The sequence below is a fragment of the Labrus mixtus genome, chromosome 2, assembly GCF_963584025.1.
Source record: "Labrus mixtus chromosome 2, fLabMix1.1, whole genome shotgun sequence".
In the NCBI taxonomy this organism is placed as follows: Eukaryota; Metazoa; Chordata; class Actinopteri; order Labriformes; family Labridae; genus Labrus; species Labrus mixtus.
Window position 1 is genome coordinate 9,338,989 of NC_083613.1, and position 17,747 is coordinate 9,356,735.

The 17,747-nt window shown below is 40.8% G+C and overlaps 1 protein-coding gene across 1 annotated transcript; it reads right to left on the reverse strand.

The window, feature by feature from the left end:
- Window positions 1-2: 2 nt before the first annotated feature.
- On the reverse strand, window positions 3-17,296 carry tmc6b (transmembrane channel-like 6b). Its single transcript, XM_061050562.1, has 21 exons — window positions 17,158-17,296; window positions 13,353-13,531; window positions 11,501-11,631; window positions 11,071-11,238; window positions 9,105-9,269; window positions 8,909-9,017; window positions 8,731-8,815; window positions 7,394-7,651; window positions 6,145-6,359; window positions 5,881-6,025; window positions 5,518-5,673; window positions 4,565-4,743; window positions 4,394-4,484; window positions 4,137-4,234; window positions 3,222-3,317; window positions 3,049-3,124; window positions 2,703-2,836; window positions 1,953-2,129; window positions 1,119-1,197; window positions 932-1,018; window positions 3-801 (listed from the first exon to the last, which is right to left on the reverse strand). The coding sequence occupies exons 2-21, from the start codon at window positions 13,406-13,408 to the stop codon at window positions 787-789; spliced, it is 2,520 nt and encodes an 839-aa protein (XP_060906545.1). The 5' UTR covers window positions 13,409-13,531; window positions 17,158-17,296; the 3' UTR covers window positions 3-786.
- Window positions 17,297-17,747: the final 451 nt, after the last annotated feature.

The following is a 17,747-nucleotide window of genomic DNA, read 5'->3' on the forward strand; positions in this document are numbered from 1 at the left end:
GCTGAAAAGATAAAACATGTTTTATTTATAAAAACGTCAAACAGTGGTCGCTGTCCACGTTAAGAGCTCACAGAGAACTCAGAAATCAAAGCTTCATACTCACACCAATAACATCCAACGTTGACCTACAACATACATACTGATAAAATTATTTTAAAAAGAAATAAAAACATAAAAAAATTAAAAATAAACTACAGACATATTTTGCACCTCATTTTTAAAAAAAACTCTATTTGTTCACAGTTGATATAAAAGTGCTTCTACGACTGACTGAAATCTCTGTTAACAGAAAACATCAGCTTTTAGATTCCTCAGGTGTTACCGTCCAGAAAATTTAAACTTCCTAAATCTTTCCTACAAACATCATGCACAAAGCAGGTATCCACTTTCTCACCTGACATTTCAATGTTTAGTGCCTCCTCTCCACAAACGCTGCAGCTTTTAAAATCCTTGCCTATTATGAAATCAGGGGGCACTGGTAGCCTAGTGGTTATGTCGCACGCCTCATGTACAGAGGCTACAGTCCTTGTCTCAGCGACCATGGGTTCAAGTCCAACCTCGACCCTTGGCTGCATGTCATCCCCTGCTCTCCTCTCATTTCCTGTCTCTTCAGCTGTCCTTTCCAACATAGGCAATAATGGCCCAAACAAATCTTTAAAAAAAAAGTCTGCCAAATCCATAAAACATGAATTTGCTGATTCATGCAGCTTTTCTTTCCACGATGTTCCAGTTACATCCTTGCTGGTTTAAGATTTTTCCAGACCTCGATGTTCGTAGGCTCGAATATCAATAGTTAGAGTCCTGTAAAACAAACACAGGAGGTTTGAGGAGGAGGATGATGATGATGATGATGATGATGATGATGATGTGGTTAAACTTTTGTTTCAGACTGAAAAAGCAGTTTTAAAGCTCCAGAACAGCAAAGACCGACCTGACTTGTGAGTCTTCGAGTAGGAGTTCGTCTTTGCTCATGGATGGACTGCAGACGAGTGATCAGAAACTTTTTATCCTCCCCCTCCTGAGCAGATGAGATGAAAGATGAATTAGCCAGCTTTATAGATAGCTTTGAAATTACACAGACTGGGAGACAGAGTTGTTATATATGACGGTATATTTACGTTTTCTATCTGCTCCTGTAGTAAGTTGATGATCTTCCTCTCACCGTCCACCACCTGACTGTAGAAGTAGATGACTATCCTGAGGAAAAGAAAACAGTGCATCAGAATTTTTGGTCACTGAATTTCCTCCTAGGATTAATAAAGTATTTCTGATTCTGTGATCAGTACAACTGGAGGTCTATGAAGTAAAAACCAGGTCGGAAAGCTGAGTCTGTTCAAAATTTAACTTTGTAGTGTCAAGGTGCTGGCTATCTTTTAATTGGGCTGGACTACCAAGGTCTGCAATCTAATCCTAACCTATTCAGGATCAGGTCGTGTTCAGAATTTTCGTTTAAACCTGCTTCAAAAACGTTTTCATTAATTTTATTTAAAGATAAACTTCTATTGTTTTGTGTTTTGTCAAAGAATTTGGTTTTGAGCATCTAAAATTTAGCTTATACTCAGTTCCTCTTTCTTTTCCTTGGGTTTTAAATTTGACTGTTACTTCCCTTACCCACCAACCATCTGGGTTGTCCTACGTCCCCTTTTATGAGAGTGCACGCAGAGCCATCAACAGAAGTCTGAGTTAACAGAGAAGGTTTAAAGCCACCTTCATTGTACACATTTTCACTAACAGGGATTTACAGCTTTGCAGTGGCAGCTCAAGAAAACAAACTGGGTATTTTAAAGTTGCTACGTAGTGCAGCCATCCACAATTCTCAGATATGAATAAACACACAGTTTGATGATGTGCTCATACTGAGTCTTTAAAGCTGTCTATTATTTTTATCAGTGATAAAAAAACGGATCCGCCTAGGCTTCTTTTTGTGTGCACGAGTGTGTGTGAGTACTCACAGAAAGATACCTGCCCCCACAAACAGGAAGAAAGGGTTTTCCACCAGGTAGGAGTGAATCCAGGCCAGCAGGGACAGATTGGGATTATCTTTTTCCAGTTCTTCCACCCAGTGCTTCCCGGCCTGGAGCATTGTTTTGAGCCCACGAAACGGACCGCATGAGGAGGAGGGCGTGATACTGAGGACAGCAGACAGATGTTTTTAGTGTATGTGTCAAACTGTTCGCAGCAGAAGTCGCAAAGGGAGAAAATATGTTCATCTGTAGGCAGGCCAAATAAAAAAGTCTCAGACATAGATCCCATAAAAATCTAAACCAGTGCACAATGTATAAAACATTTCAGGTATCAGTCTTTTTTGAGTGTTTATACACTCTGAAGAGACCTAAAAACAGAATTAGCCTCATGCATTATTTTCTCAAACAGAATGTGTGTCTTTGTGTGTCGCTCTTAACACAGCAACAGTAAGTAAAACATTTTATATCACTAATGAAATATGGACTTGTTTTCCAAACTTCAATAAGGTCACACTCACACAAGGCCCATTTGCCCCTTTCTGCACTGAAGCCGGTTGTCCCCCCTTCCCATTCCCCCGCTGACTTGCACTCACACTGATCCAGGCAAAACTGGGCCTGAGCCCTAACCCTAACACACTGGACTTTGGAGGTCAAGGGTTAACAACTCGTAATTTATGCTAAACAAACCCCAGCTTTTTTTGTGTGTGTGTGTGTGTGTGTGTGTGTGTGTGTGTGTACCTCCACATCGTGTACGTGACACACACAGAAGCTCCGAGGAAGGAGGGGAAGCAGAGGAGAGTGATGAAGATTGTGTGCATCTGGCTGACTCTGTAAGGCCTCCTCGGTGCCTGACAGTTCATCATCACGCTGCTCTGTAGAGAGAATAAAAGCAAGGTGAGGACAGGAAATGAAAATCAGACAAAAATAGATGTTGTGCTTTCAGCACGTCTTACTCATGACAGACAAGGAAATGGCAAAAAAAACAGTTTAACATGCATAAGAGATGTCCACGTTTTTCCAAGAAGAAATATCGGTTAAAACTTTGATTCTGAGTCTTTTGATTGAAATGTTTTTATTGATATACCTTCTTTATGTAGAAGAGAAGCAAGAGTTTGAGAGCCTGCACTGCAGGTAGGAGAGGGGTGAATAGGACACCCAACCTAGAAAACACAGAACTCGTCATTTTTACAAAAAAACAAAACAATTTTACTTGATGTAACAATATTTAAGCTAACAATAATAAGAGAAGTTTTGTACCAGGCCAACGTCTGTCCATAGATGAGGTCAAGGACATTCCTGGCAATATCAAACACAGGTCTCCTCCTCCGCTTCAGCACCTTCTCAGAAAACAACCTACAGACACAAAAACAGAAAAATAAATAGTCATAAGCTCATGAGTTAACCCAATTAATGCTATATAAATATAGACAGCTCATCTCCATCTCCTTCTGTTGTACAATATTGAAACCAAAATTCCCCCAAGACAGGTGCTGAAATATTTTACTGGTGACACCATTTGGAGCCAGAGTGTGCTTAGTAGGGATCTGGCTGGAGGAGCCAACTGAAGCACACATTCAAACTCACTCACTAAAAGGTTGCTCAGGTGGAGGCAGTCCACAGCGGAAAAGAGTTCTGTGTCAGTTTGAAGCAGACACTCAGCTCTGGAGAGTTCAATGACTATTGCGTTAGTCTTTTGTAAGGTTCTAAAGTCTCTTGGTGCTCATGACTTCCTCTTTTGAGTTGGGCTGGCTGGTAGTGGGTGTGGCTTATCAATGAACACAGTGGCCCAGGTGTGTTAAGTGTGTGAAGGAACAACATCCGGGGAATGTTGACGCTAAGCCATTGTGTGACCCGACATCGAAGCAACAGTGAAGACGGACGTCCACCACTTCTCGAAAAGAAACAAAACAAGTTTATTTAATTTTATAGTTTGAACCTTGTCACATCTGTGAACACAGAGGATGTGGAGCTTATGAACTATACTGCAGCCAGTCTGCAAGGGATATTTGGGATTTTTGGATAGCAGTTGTGCCGTCCATCTTTTTATACAGTCTGTAGTTTCAACAAAGATCTTTTATTTTCATAAGCTCTGCAACAATAAGGAAATACAGAGACTTTCCCTTAAAACAAGAGAGAAAGAGACACAGAGGGCTTTCTCTATGAATGACCTACCTCCACAGAAATTCTCCAAACAAGGTGTCCAACAGCGTGAAGATGAAGTCCATGAGCAGGAAACGATAAAGCTCCTGGCCAACAAAACTCTCCCAGCACTGAAGACAACAATGAAGAGTTCAGGGACAGCCTTCACACAAATAACACACTGAGCAAATAATCAATGATCCACATGAATTCTGTTCAACGCTGTGAGGAAAAGTAACTGCCCTAGAATGAATAACTGAAAACTATAGTTGCTTCAGCTTTTAAATTACCTCCAGTCCATTGCCTTGAGGGTCAGAAGCCACCCGACCCAGCCAATGGTAGCACAGGACTCCGAGCACACTCACTTTTAACATCAAGTTTCTAGAAACAACAACAGACAACATGTTTGCCACCAAACGCATCTCTCCTGCTGACTGATTCTGGCTGCTGTGAACTCCTACCTGCCAATGGCGACATATGTGCGTACAGACGGAGACTCATAGTCCTCCATCCAAGCTGCTAGGACAAAGAGACCAGGGAGAAACAGGTTGATGAGGGACACGACTACAGGGAGAGCCAGCAGGCTGGCCTCGTACAACCAAGGGTCCTTGTTCTTAATGTGACTGCTTTCTTTGAGGTTCTGTTTGGGAGAGAGCGAGAGAGACAAAAACAAATATAAGTTGAACAAAGCTCTCTCGTAAATGATCTTACAGCTGTCTTTATTTATATCTGAAATACCTCTTTTATCATACTCATTATAAAATCTAGCTGCTAGCCAGCATGGCTTTTCTGAGATTCATTTGGGGCTTTTTTCCTTTATTAGATAGGACAGCTTTAGGGCGACAAGACATCCACATGGGTGTGTGACATGCAAACAGCGTCAGGACTGGGAGTTCATGTTATGACTGTGAGTCATATGTATATTCAAGTTTGTTTATTATTGGATCTGCCTTTGTGGGGCTTTGTGCTCCTTTTCTTATTTGTGCATCTGTCGGTCTTGTGCTGCACTGCAGGTACCCGCTCCATGATTGGGAAAAGATTGGACAGAAGCTAGTGCTGCATTTGTGTGCCAGTTTTAAAGAGAGCTGCGGAAGCTGCTTAGATTAGTTTATTATTTTGGCCTGTGCTCTCTCTGAAGTTTGATTAACGTATTAAATGTGTTAATTGTTAATAAATAACTTATTGTGGACTTTAAAATCCCAACCAAAAACTCAGAGATTTTGTGATGGTAAGAGGTTTGTGGGATTTACTTTAACCACAGTAAATACGGTGGCCAGCAGGGTCACACTAAATGCATGAATAGCAACAAATAACAAGGACAATAAATACAGCCTGAAGTCCAAGTATACACCAATAAAAGTTGAGGTACTTATTTCATTTTAACCTAAGACCATAAAAACCCCTCCCACCTTACCTGGTACATGAAACCAGAGAAGTAGTAGATACCAAGCACACAGGAAATAGTGCTTGCAATGCAGATGGACCATGCCAGGCCATGAACTGCCAGCCTCTTCAGCTTCTGACGCACAGTGATTTTGACTTGCTTATGATTCACCTCTGCTAGCAGCTCCTGGAAGAGGTGGAGGCAGTGGGGAAATGATTTGAGGGAGGAAAAAGGGCAAGAGAAGAATATTTGAAATGAAACAGAGAGATAAAGAAGTAAAAGAGAGTGTCAGATCACCACAATGCTGCACGCCAAGTGTGTGACAGAGAGGGATGTATAAGAGGACGATGTGCTTATACAGATTCAGATTTGTTTGAGTGTGTTTACATGTACCTTGAGCTGGGTGCAGATATTCTCAGACATGAGCTTCACTGAGGTTTTCTTTATGACCTTGAAGTCCCAGGAGCAGAGGACTTTTATGGCCAAGATACTGTGAGATTTATCGATTCGGAAACTCTGACCAAACGACTTTGACATACTGTTGGGAAATCACAAATTAGCATGCTTCATCAGACATTTTTTACATTCCGATTGTGTTGGAACAGTTTGTCTCTTACATAAAGACGATAAAACTACTTGTCTGAACACAGTTTGTACCTGTATACGAGGATGATGCACGTGATGAAGAAAGCCACTCCTATTGTGAAGAAGTAAGCGAGCGGCATGTTGTAAGAGTGCTGCTTTGACATACAGTCCTGCCTGGTTTCATTTAACACAGATAAATTCTTCACACCAACATCGTCCTGGCACTTGTCACGCAGTGTGTAGTTACAGTAGTATCCATAGTACATCACCGAGTCTGAGAAATAGCCCTGAGACAAGAGGAGACAGAGAGGTAATATCATTATTATTACTGACGATATATTTTACTCCAAATCCCTTAAACAGAACATGATTCTTTATAATATTTAGATGAATTATAATTAAAGTATCAAGGCCATTAAGGTAAAAGGAATATGGAATGACTCTGAATATTTTATTTTGTCTGAATGTTTGTCTCGCAATTAAGGATTTTATTTAAAAATAAATATATCCTCTTAACTCAATTTAAAAATCCACAATCTGTTTTAATTTTTAGCTTCTTGTCCAAAGTTGATCTGCTGGACAAAAGACATCTACTTTATTGAAAGGTTTCAGTTTGACTGTGCAGTCTGGGAGATGGCTTTGTAACTGGAAACTCATCATGCAGGATGTGGTAATCATTTTCTCCAAACTGAGGCCTCACAGTGATTGACAAGTGTTGCAATACAAAGTCACCATGGCATATTTAAGCCGTCTCTAGAAAACTTCAGGACACGCCAGCTGTTAGTCACACTTGTCCTTTACAGTGTGTAGTTTTAGGTGTAGGACGGGAGGAGGAGGTTTGTCTCAGGAGGCAGTATAGGATGTAAAAAGGACACTGCAGTTGTAATGTTTACAAGATTTTCCAGATGGCAGGCAAATCAGAGTCGACTGCTGTAAGGACAGTTTCTGCCTTTACATTCAAGCTACATGTTATTGGACCTATCTACAATATAAACAAAGAAGTGGAAAACACATTCCGGCGAGCAGAAAATTGTATGACCCAGCTTAATTTCGTGCAAGAAGATTGCACCAGTCGCTTACTGATTGCGCAATATAAACATCATCACCCCCTCCTACATGCACATAGGGAACTTTCCTGTCTTTCACCTGCTGCGTCACACATCAGCTCACCCTGATTTCATCCAGATATTTTTTACTTAGGGGGTTTGCAGGAACAAGTCTGTGTTAAGTTGCGTTGAAAATGTTTGCTGTTTGCTGTTTCCAGCTCAACTGGAAATTTTTCCGGACGTTTTGTGTATGTTTGAAAACAGCATTAGCTCACCCCTCCAGTTAGGAGCTCCAGCCCAGAGAAGGAGTTGCTCCCTGCTGGCCGAGGTGGAGGGAGCACCGCCTGAGGCAGCACCATGAAAGCACCCGTCACAAGGAACAGAAAGAGGTTGAAGAAGAGCAGGGTCTGGAGGAAGAGGAAGTATGAGAGGACTCCAGAGCCGAATCGGCCGCTCACTCTCTTGAGTGCTACTTGCCACAGCTGGAGGGAGTGCAGGAAGGACAGCCAGCTGTACCAGCTCTGCCTCACAGCCTGGCAGGAGAAAGAAGAAAATAACTGTAAATATGTATTTATAAAAAAAAATGATATTGGCGTTAGATAATAACTAATGGTAATCAAGTGATGAAATATAAATGTATCCATATCCTACAAAAACAACCCACAATGCAACAGTAAAATTCTAGACATAGCGAACGCACTTGTTTGTGTTAAGCTTTAATGAGTCTGACATCTATGACTCACACTCTCAGAGCAGTAAATGCTTGAGCAACAGAGTGATCCATGATAACAACACCTACAGGAAATACACACGACACTCAATGACAGCCACTGAGATATGAGTCGTGTGTGTGTGTGTGTGTGTATTACTCTTTCCCATTAATCATTAGAGAGAATTGATACTATTTACATATCCTTAAGAAGCAATGTCTTAAAATGGGAACAATAATTAAGTTATTCTGTCTAGACAAAATGTCACAACTTTCCAGCTGTGTACAAAGAGCCTAGATAACTAGTATGACTCAACTCAACAAACTTCCTGGCATCTAACTTAGATTTGACATGCTTTATTGCTATCTTACATACCTTACAACCCCTCCTATTCAGCTCACCTGAGTCAACATGCCAATATTACATTTCATGAGTTGGAGTGGATTTAGATTATATCACCTCCTAGCTACACAAATGCAGATTTTAGGCCTTGGGATGTTGAGTGTGCAAAACAGAACTATAACTCAATTCCAGGACAACCTGCTTAATATTCAGTTGTTTAATTTAAACATCTAAACTTCATAAAAATGTTTGATCTGACCTTGTAAGAAAACATGGAGAGACATTTTTTTTTTTTTTTAAACAATGTTATCATAATTTCTTCAATTCAAGAAAACATGGCAAGCTCCATTTGCTTATGAACATCTGTGATGCGGTCCAAAAGCTCCAGAGCAGCTACCAAATGGAAGTTGTGGTCGGTCTGTGTATGCAAAATATCTGAGTCTATCTGATAGATATACAGACTAGTGCAGTATCTAATAGACCATGTCAGAGTTCAATGACTCTGTGTCTACCATTAAGAAAAAAGGCTCAGAAACAAAGAAATACTGTAAGTGACTCACAATGATAATGTAATACTTGAGGCGACTGCAACAGGGGATTTTGCTGCCAGAATGTGTGCCCTTCTCTTTTTGTAATGCTCGCCTCCTGGTGATGAACAGACAAAGACAGACAATCAGAATAGAAACTAAAAACACAACTGATCCCAACAGGATCAATGAGCTCAGTGAGAAGACCCACCTCAGTTCACTCTTCTCTCTCACACTGAGAGGCATCGCTTTGAGCATTCTCTCTCTGTCGCTTGCTGACAGGTTCTGCAGGTTGTTCACCAAGCGTTCCCTCTTACTCGCTGGAACACAAAACACAAACGCAAAAAATGTCAAGAACAGATGAGTATTTGCTCTAATGTCTTCTAAGCGCACAGTTTTTCCCTCACCCTCTGTATCCTGAGCGTCTGTGCTGTCTGCCTCCATGCCGTAGCCTCGTATGCTCGGTCTGGCAGAGCGAGAGAAGTCTTTGATGGAGGGCCTGCTCTGTCTGCGTCTGCGGAGCTGCATGGTCCTGTTGTAGTACTGAGAGATGATTGCTCCTCTGCTGCGACCTGACAAGAGGAAGAGGAGCAGACAGTCCAGGGATGGGATTAAGCATTTAATGCAGTGAAACATTTGAAAACTCTGAACGTTCAAACTTTGTGTTTAACCTTAAGACCTTGGTTTCATTATTTTCTCTGTTGTTTCCCCAGTTTTTCAATATCCTGCCTGGTGACATGATGTAAAAAGGACGACGCAGAGGTGGTGGACGCAGCAACAGGATCCGACGCAAAGTTTTACAAAGTCTTCACAGAATCGATGTGTGAGTGGTAAATAGAATACTTGCAAGCAGAAAGAGTAAGAAGCAGCTTCACAATGTGCAAAACGATTGTTCACCAGTGGAGTGATACAAATATCAGCCTGCCTGCTGGCTGGGAATTTTCCTGACTATTACCTTTTGCATTATCACAACAGCTCAACCTAACTTCAAACAGAATCATTACAAGGGAGCTGATAGGAAACATTCAGGCTGAAGTTAGGGTGAAACAATTGTCTGTTTACTTTGAGCTCACACATGTTGCTCACCCTAAAAATGTCCCAAAATGTCCAAATCACAACCGGTGGGAACCAGAATGAAAGAAAGATGCAAAAATTGTGCCAGGCTAGACTCAAACACTCATTGTTTCATCTCACATGGCTTATTAGTTTATGTTAATGCTGTTCAGAAATGTCTGAAATATAGACTTATAATCAAACAAAACATTTTGTTATCTACTGAAATATATAAAGAATCAAAATACAAAAAGAAAAAACAAGCTGACATCAAGTTAACATCAAAACTGCTTTTACAAAGCAGCAGAGAGGAAGTACTGAAAGATAAACAGTAGTCTCTCACTTATGCTTCCCATGTTGAAAGCTCAACCAGCAGATATATTTATCATGTGGCACAGAAAAGGGGACAGACGACAGCTATCTTCAACTACACGTTGCAGCAGATGACCTGCCACAGACGGAAGGCACCATACAGACTGCTTCCCCATGAAACTCTGCTCAGCTGAAACAGCCTGTTTTTTTTCCTCTACTGTCCGCAGCTCCACATTAGAAGCAACTGAATCGAGCCATGCTAACACAGAAGCTAACTTTGTTGGTTAAGTGTTGTAATAAAATACACTTTTAACTAGATCAACTCTATAAGGCACATACAAAGTTTCAAATGTAGAGAAACTAAACTTCTTTATCCTAGGCTTGAAATGGGTTTAAAAGACACCATGGTAGGAAAAAGTTTACTCAACCCACCAGGACCTTCAAATCTTTCGGTGATTGATCGGCATTGACCAATTCAACTACCTAGCCTTACAGTACACCTATGCTATGGTCTGTACAATTAGGTCTTGTCACTGCTGCAGTGTCAGGAAGGAAGTCAGCTGAAAATTATTTTAACCAAAAGTTCCAGGGCTTCATTTGAAAGGTATTTAAAAAAAACAGTTAAATAAATAAAAAAGCAATCAAAACATTTAATTAAATATCCAACTATAAGCCAAGTACTTCCTGCGATTAACTCCTCTTTCGCATTCTTCTAATTTATTAATTGGCCACAAGTCCTGCTCACTTACTGTAGGAGAGGTCAAAATGCTCCAGCAACACTTGTAGTAAGAAGATCAACTTTATTAACAGTTTAGACCGATGCGTTTCGGCTCGTGGCCTTCATCAGGGTCATCCTTACTTACTGTAGGACTCTTATCAAGACAAAGAGTGTCGCCTAATGAAGCCCCACAACTCAATGTTTAATTGCTCTGACGTTGCAAGAAGCATCAGCAGGCTACAGTTCCACCAACTCTATGTATGTACTGCTGGTCGCTATGCAGGACTCACCGATGGTGCGACTTGGCATGGAGGACAGGACCCTCAAGGTGGCCGAGGACCAGCGTTCACCTATGAGGGGGTCTACCTGTCTTTCATCTTCCTCCCATTCCACATCCCTTCGTCCCCGAATCCTCCCCCTAAACTCAGGGCCCGGGCTCGACAGGTAGGCTACATCGTCTGTGGAAAAAACAAAACGTGGTTAATATTAATACTGCAGTAAAAGAAAAAAAAAACACATCAGTATTGGTAATATTTCCTTTTTTTTACTTTTATGGCCAAAAAATAACAATGCAATAATTTCAATAAAACCGAAATAATGTGTAAAAAAACCCCAGTCTTTTATCAAGTTAATATAGTTTATTCTCATAATAACTAGTTCATATTCAAATGCATTCCTCCACATGCTGGGATTATCTATGTCCCCTCAAACACAGAATACCTCGACCCTCCTCATCCAGTTCTCTCTGCAGCTGCTGCAGCTCGATGGCTTCAGGCAGTCCTCCATTCTGACTCTGCTCTGCTATCAGCTGGGTGAACGAGTCATGAACCCCTTCTTCATCTATTGGACTCCTGGCAGAGGGACACATAAACATAACAACAAGTCAATACTCCAATCAAATACAGAAATGTTTTAACATTTGAACAGTGTAGTTGAATAAGTTAATTAATAACGATCTTATTAGAGAAACAAAGTACCTGAAGGTGATTTCAGGTACATTTTCACATGACAATTGCAACAATTGCTAAGCATGCAGTAACATAAGTCAAAGGTAGCATGATGTTGACGATCAAGTGTTTTACAATAAAATATTTTAAGAATTATTCTTTTTAAATTAAGACTGAAGATAATTCAATCTGGGAAAATCACAAAATGAAGCACAGTTAAATTCTGGATTTATTTTCTGCTCTACAAGACGTCAGGAGTAGCCAAGAGCAGCGCTGCAGCTAGCTTTAGTTCAGCTTGTTTTAGGTTAGGATCCCTTAAGTGTACTTAGTAGAGATGCACAGAATTTGAAAATCAAGCTGATACAGATTAAATGATTAAATATCAACTTTGCCGAAAGTTTATTCAGACACAGATTCCCATATTACTTTTTTTGTTACACTTTGTGTGTGTTTTTCAAATGAGCTATGTGATTGGATGTTTTTAAATTGTTGTTAGTAGTATCTCTTCTTGAAATGTCACTGGAACATGCCTTACACTGTCGACATTTTCTTTCACATTTTAACCATGAAAACAAATCTGAGTTTGTCCAAAAGGTGAATTCTTCCGCCCATTAAAAAAAATCGCTTTTTGGGGTGGCGATAGCCTAGCAGTTATGAAGCGTGCCCCACGTATGGAGGCAAGAGTCTCTGCCCTTTTGCTGCATGTCGTCCCCTACTCTCTACTCCCAGCAACCAATACATTGGTGCATCCCTAGGACTGAACCAGGTTAATAAACAAAGGCAAGCCAAAAAAGCTAATGTGACATTCAAATAAGCAGTGAGTACAGTATGTTACTCTTCTTTTGTCTAGTCCCTTACTTAAACAGCTTTCATACGCAAGGGTATGAGCCGGCCCGTCCATGTAAACATGATGTAAACACGGCTCAGACAACATAACAGCTAGCGGGACTCACGCATGACAGAGACATTTACAGAGGAAAAATTGATTTCTGCTGCATTTATGTGTTAAATGTTGCACACTCTTCATTTAAGGTAGAGCAAAACAGTATTAAAACATCTACAGAGTAGTTTTAAAGACTCCAAAGCGCTCTGATGACTGCTGCCTGCCGACAACACCACAGTTAAAACACAATGACCCTCTGACATCCCCCCCTCTAATCTCATTGGGAGATTGGAGGGGGGGGGGGGGGTGCAATTAACAGAAGACTCTGTGAAGTCTTTTTTATGTTCACTTGTGATAGTACAGCCCAGTTTGCCTTCTGTGTGACCTCTTCCTGCTCTTTAAGCCAATTGGACTGTATTTATTACTAAGAGCAAGAAGGAAGAAAAAAACCACAGTCCAGTTCCCTTTGACTTTCATACAGAACAAGAAGCGAGAACAACAGAAGCAGAAAGGTTGTTTTAAATGGAAACACTGACACAACAGAGATGGACTGTATGGAACAAACACTGCCGTCCACGTTAGTGCTCATGAGACATCAATGAGCTCAGTTAACCCTTTCATCTCAGTCTCTTATTCCCCTCCCAACTTATGGCTGAGTGAACTTTGAGCTTGAAACAGAAAAACAAACACAAAGAAAACAGGAGAAATATGTAGAATCAGAAGGGACTACAGAGACACTTACTCCAGTCCAGCTTCCATGAGAGGGTAGTTCAGGTCAAAGTTAACATTTCGAGCCATTCTTCTTTTTGTCCCCCTCCGACCGTCTGCCTCAGTCCAGCCGTCTGTCTCAGTCACAGAGGGATCACACCCTCACCAGCTCAGACCTGCACTCCCCTCCCACCATGCTGTTTATTCCTCTACCTGAGGAGAGAGGAGGGGAAAGGGGGGTGAGGCGGGGCCATGTGAAGTGGAGGAGTAAAGAAGTGAAGAGAAAAAAATGCCAGTGGACTCTGTTGGAATTTGAACGCTCTTGTCGTGTTACTGCTCGTCCTAGGCATATTTTTAACTAAACAATGAGGAAAGAACTTTTGAGGAATCTATAGCAGACAACTGACTTGGCACTGTTATCTGGAACCTTAAGCAAATGACATAAAGACCTCACACATCAAAGTTTAAAAATCTAGACCATCATTTTTTGCATTCTCCCTACATTCACAGCCCTCTCTGCTCAATGTTACGTGAAAATCACGTACAATTTGAGGGATTAGGTCATCGGGCTAGAGATTTAAATGAGCTCCTTTGTTACCCTGCTTGTGATGAGGACTGTGGTCAGTGTCAGATGTCCAAAAGTCAGCAGTGAAATGAATATTCATTCCCATAGACAGAATGACGCATTGTCAGCGTTCACAGTCAGAGAGTGTGTCTCATGGGAGGTTCAGAGGAAGCAAGCTGGTGTCTGCTTGTGTTCAATTGTATTTTAAAGGCCATCGCTTTGGTACAGAAATCTTTCATCACTTATGTCCAACAACTGCACATAAACCTTCATCAAAGACCCAGAGACAGCTTTTCCTGTTGTTTAAAACACATAAGTTATAAAAAAAAAAAAAAAAACATTAGTGGAGTTTTGGAGGATTTAATGAAATTAAATCCAGATGTTCATGCTGAGTGATTAAATCACTTTAAAGAGTTATTCAAGTGTTTGATGAAGCAGCCTTTTTTTTACAACTATAAAACTGTCTTAATGACTGATCTTTGGAAGTCTTGGCCATAAAATAGATCTCAGAGTTTATCTTCATGCCTGAGACAATATAAAATAAGCCAATAAACAGATGGACAGTGAAATGCACTTAGACAACACTTTTGCCTTCCTAATACTCTTCGGATCGCTGTTTTATATTTGTTTGTTGGATTGGGGCAATTGTTAGCATGCATATCAACAATTTGTATGGAAATAATGGATTTCTCCAAGATATTTGAATTGCTGTGCAAAAAAAAAAAGTTATTAAAGAGGTTTCTAAGTCACAGCCTCAGTGATCTGATGTCACTGTGATCAGGTAACAGCTTTTCCTAAATCCCACCATTAATATCTTATTCAACTACACTGTTCAATGTTATGTATTGGTAAAGTTCATGGTAGGAATATTTAAGTACAGAAATTTAAGTCAGAGCCACATCCTGTTTACATGCAACCAGCTCCAAATAGTGAGTGTGCCTCTTGAGATTTTGTAACTTAGTGGAAACATCTGATGGCTCAAGGTTTTCAGGGTTTGATACTCTGTAGTAACAACGAGTATTTCCACTGCATACCTGTGCAGGGAGCTGCTTGTTCCACTGACATCAACCAGCTATGACAGTAAACTATACCACACTTACCAAAACAGAAACAAGACGCATACGTGATTATGTCTCAGTCTGGGTACCGATAAATCCCCTTACTCAATGCCTATAAACAAAACTGTTTAAAAACCAGTACGCTGGAACTTTTGTTTCCCAGGAAGAGGATCCTAGACCAATAACATGCACAGAGCACCCACACACACATTGCAAAGATGCATCACAGCACTGACAACATCCCAGATAAAAGTTTCTCTGTGTAATCTGTGAAATGCATTCTGAGTGAATGACAACTTACGTTATATGTACATTTAAACGACTAAACAAACGCAATGTGTAAGAAATTTAGGTACAATAAAGACTGAGACTTCTGCTCGAAGTGGAGGTCTTTCTGGTTCTACTCATGGGTGAATTTGATACCAGCTGCATATATATGAAGCAGGGCGCAGCTCTGAATGTCAGCCAACACACTGCCTACATGACTGAACAGCTCAGAAATGTCCTTCTACTACGATCAACCTTAATCCCTCTTCTGAGCTAAATCATTGCAGGCCCTAAAACTGCAATCTACAGCGCACATCTGCTTTTCCCTCAAACAGACTTTTCTCATTACCTGAGGTTTCCGAGATCATGTTGCTCTTTTCTTAAAGGTCCAGTCCACACATTTGTTTTTTGACTAACTGTTTTTGTGCGAGTCAGTTTCTCAGTGCTGCAGGGCAGAGCAACAAACACAAAAACGTCATGCACCTCTGCATCGCTGAGGGGGCTTGTCATTCTTTAACATTGTGTTTAGCCTCATAGTGACTCTTTGTGCCCTTTTTAATGTGTGTTTACTTGAGAACTGATATTAAAGCAGTCCTGTGAGACAGTATAGCTTTAACAGGATATTGTGGGGGCAGGAGAACACTCAACAGCCTGACAGGGGGTCAGAGAGAAGCTGCAAGACTGCCAAATAAGACATCTTGGGGAAAAACAGAATACAGTTTAGTTCAGCGTGGGTTTATGTTGGGTTACAAGGTATTTAGAGAGCATAGCTGCATTCAAAATAGGAAGTAAGAAGAATGAAACAAACAAGGAAAATGGTTATTGGAGTTTCAAGAACGGAAGAGGAATCTGGAAACAAAAGAAGGGATCCCTGTCTAAAAGTAAACACTGGCTAATGTCACACACGGCAGGCATTAACATTTCCCAGTGGATAAAACAGAAAGTTGTTATCAGCAGATATGAGTGTAAGGCGTAAGGGTTCAGGGGAAGGGTGGGGTGTAAATGAATCTCTCGACTGACAGCTTTCAACAACTGCAGGACAGTCAGTTCCCAGAGTGCTGAGAAAAACCAACAGAGGGAGCAGAGAGGCACAAAGCTGAAGTAAACATAGCAACATGAAGATTAGTACCCTCATGTAATGAGTCAGACATGAAAGTTAGTCACAGGAAAGAGGGGGTTACAGAGACAAATTGGAGAGGATTGGAGCAGCAAACATGCAATTCTGTGTAAGTAAAAAACGTAGCAAAACAAAGGACAAGCAGAGGAGTCAGAGAACAGCAGACAAAAGAGAAAATGTGAAGCAATTCAAAGGACGCTGCTGGCTTTAACACAGTCATGCATGCATGCACACACACAATCACACTGTTATTGCACTATGGGGCCCATTGCACTGCATGCCTCTTTTTCTTCTTTTTTTTTAAAAAAAAAGGACAAAATTATAGGTTGAATGTTGGCTACGGGACAGAAACTGTGAACCCGTGTTACCACAGAAACTTGGAAAGAAATACATATCTCTCCGTGTCTATCTTTCCATGCTCATATTCCTAGAGTTTCAACGAGAAAGCTCAAAAAGGAGTTCAAGGTAGTTACTACAACAAACCACAGTGGTTCATTCAGCCGAGATTGTGAATCTGTTGTTACGTCTACAGACTTTCTGCTGAGTAAACTCGCATGATAGATCGACTAACAGCAGCCCTTTACAATTTTCTATTGTAAAAAAAAAAAAAAACACACACTTTCTGTGTTGTGTTATTTCTACTGTGGAGAGAAATGTAATCGTGAATGTCAACGACTGGCTGCGAGTTTGTCAACCTGTCAACAAGTTTCAGTCAAGTTGTCGTTTTTGTACTTTGGAGGTGATAACAACAAAAAAGACAGGTGAGCTAAATTAGGTGGGAAAAGTGCCGAAAAAGTTGTGACAGAGAAAGCAAAGAAAAAAGTCCACTTACCCGTTCAACAACTTGTCAAACCAGTTGAGTTTGTGTTCTCCTGTGTGTCAGTCACAACAGCATGCAAGCGCAACAACCCGGGCAGCGGCGGACAAACCATTTCTCAAAGGGGTGTTTGCGTTTCCATATTTTTCAACACAAAATATTGCAACATAGTCACATACGAAACCTGTAGTCCTTGTTTTAAAAAAAATCTTTTTTTAACAAATACCACCAGCAACTAAAACCCGTTCAGCCCAATGGCCCTCTTTTGACAAAGAGGTAATGCATATATCACCCCCGCTAACGGCACCTCTCTTGGTACAGTCCTATTCATCATTGAAATTCCTCTACCCGTGTTTGTCTACTAAAACAATAGAAACCACACTCAATAGACTGTCTGAACTTATCTTAGCAGCAGTCAAATGAATTGCTATATTACTTAGATGACCAACAATTGTTGAGGCGACACTAGAGAATAGAGTAGCAGACGTTGCTTTACTTAGGCTATAGTATAAATAAAGTATAAAAAGGTAATACAAACAGTGGCCTACTAGGTCTATAACAATAACAACCTGGGTGTCACCTGACCACAAAGTGTGATGGCCCTT

What these genes read in the sequence shown, in the direction of transcription:
- tmc6b (XM_061050562.1), bottom strand. Translation starts at nt 13,408, where the DNA reads ATGGCTCGAAATGTTAACTTTGACCTGAACTACCCTCTCATGGAAGCT. An exon ending in ATATCTGCACCCAGCTCAAG is followed by an intron (nt 5,674 to 5,880) that starts GTACATGTAAAC and finishes CACCTCTTCCAG; the next exon opens with GAGCTGCTAGCAGAGGTGAA. An exon ending in TACAGGAGCAGATAGAAAAC is followed by an intron (nt 1,019 to 1,118) that starts GTAAATATACCG and finishes TCATCTGCTCAG; the next exon opens with GAGGGGGAGGATAAAAAGTT.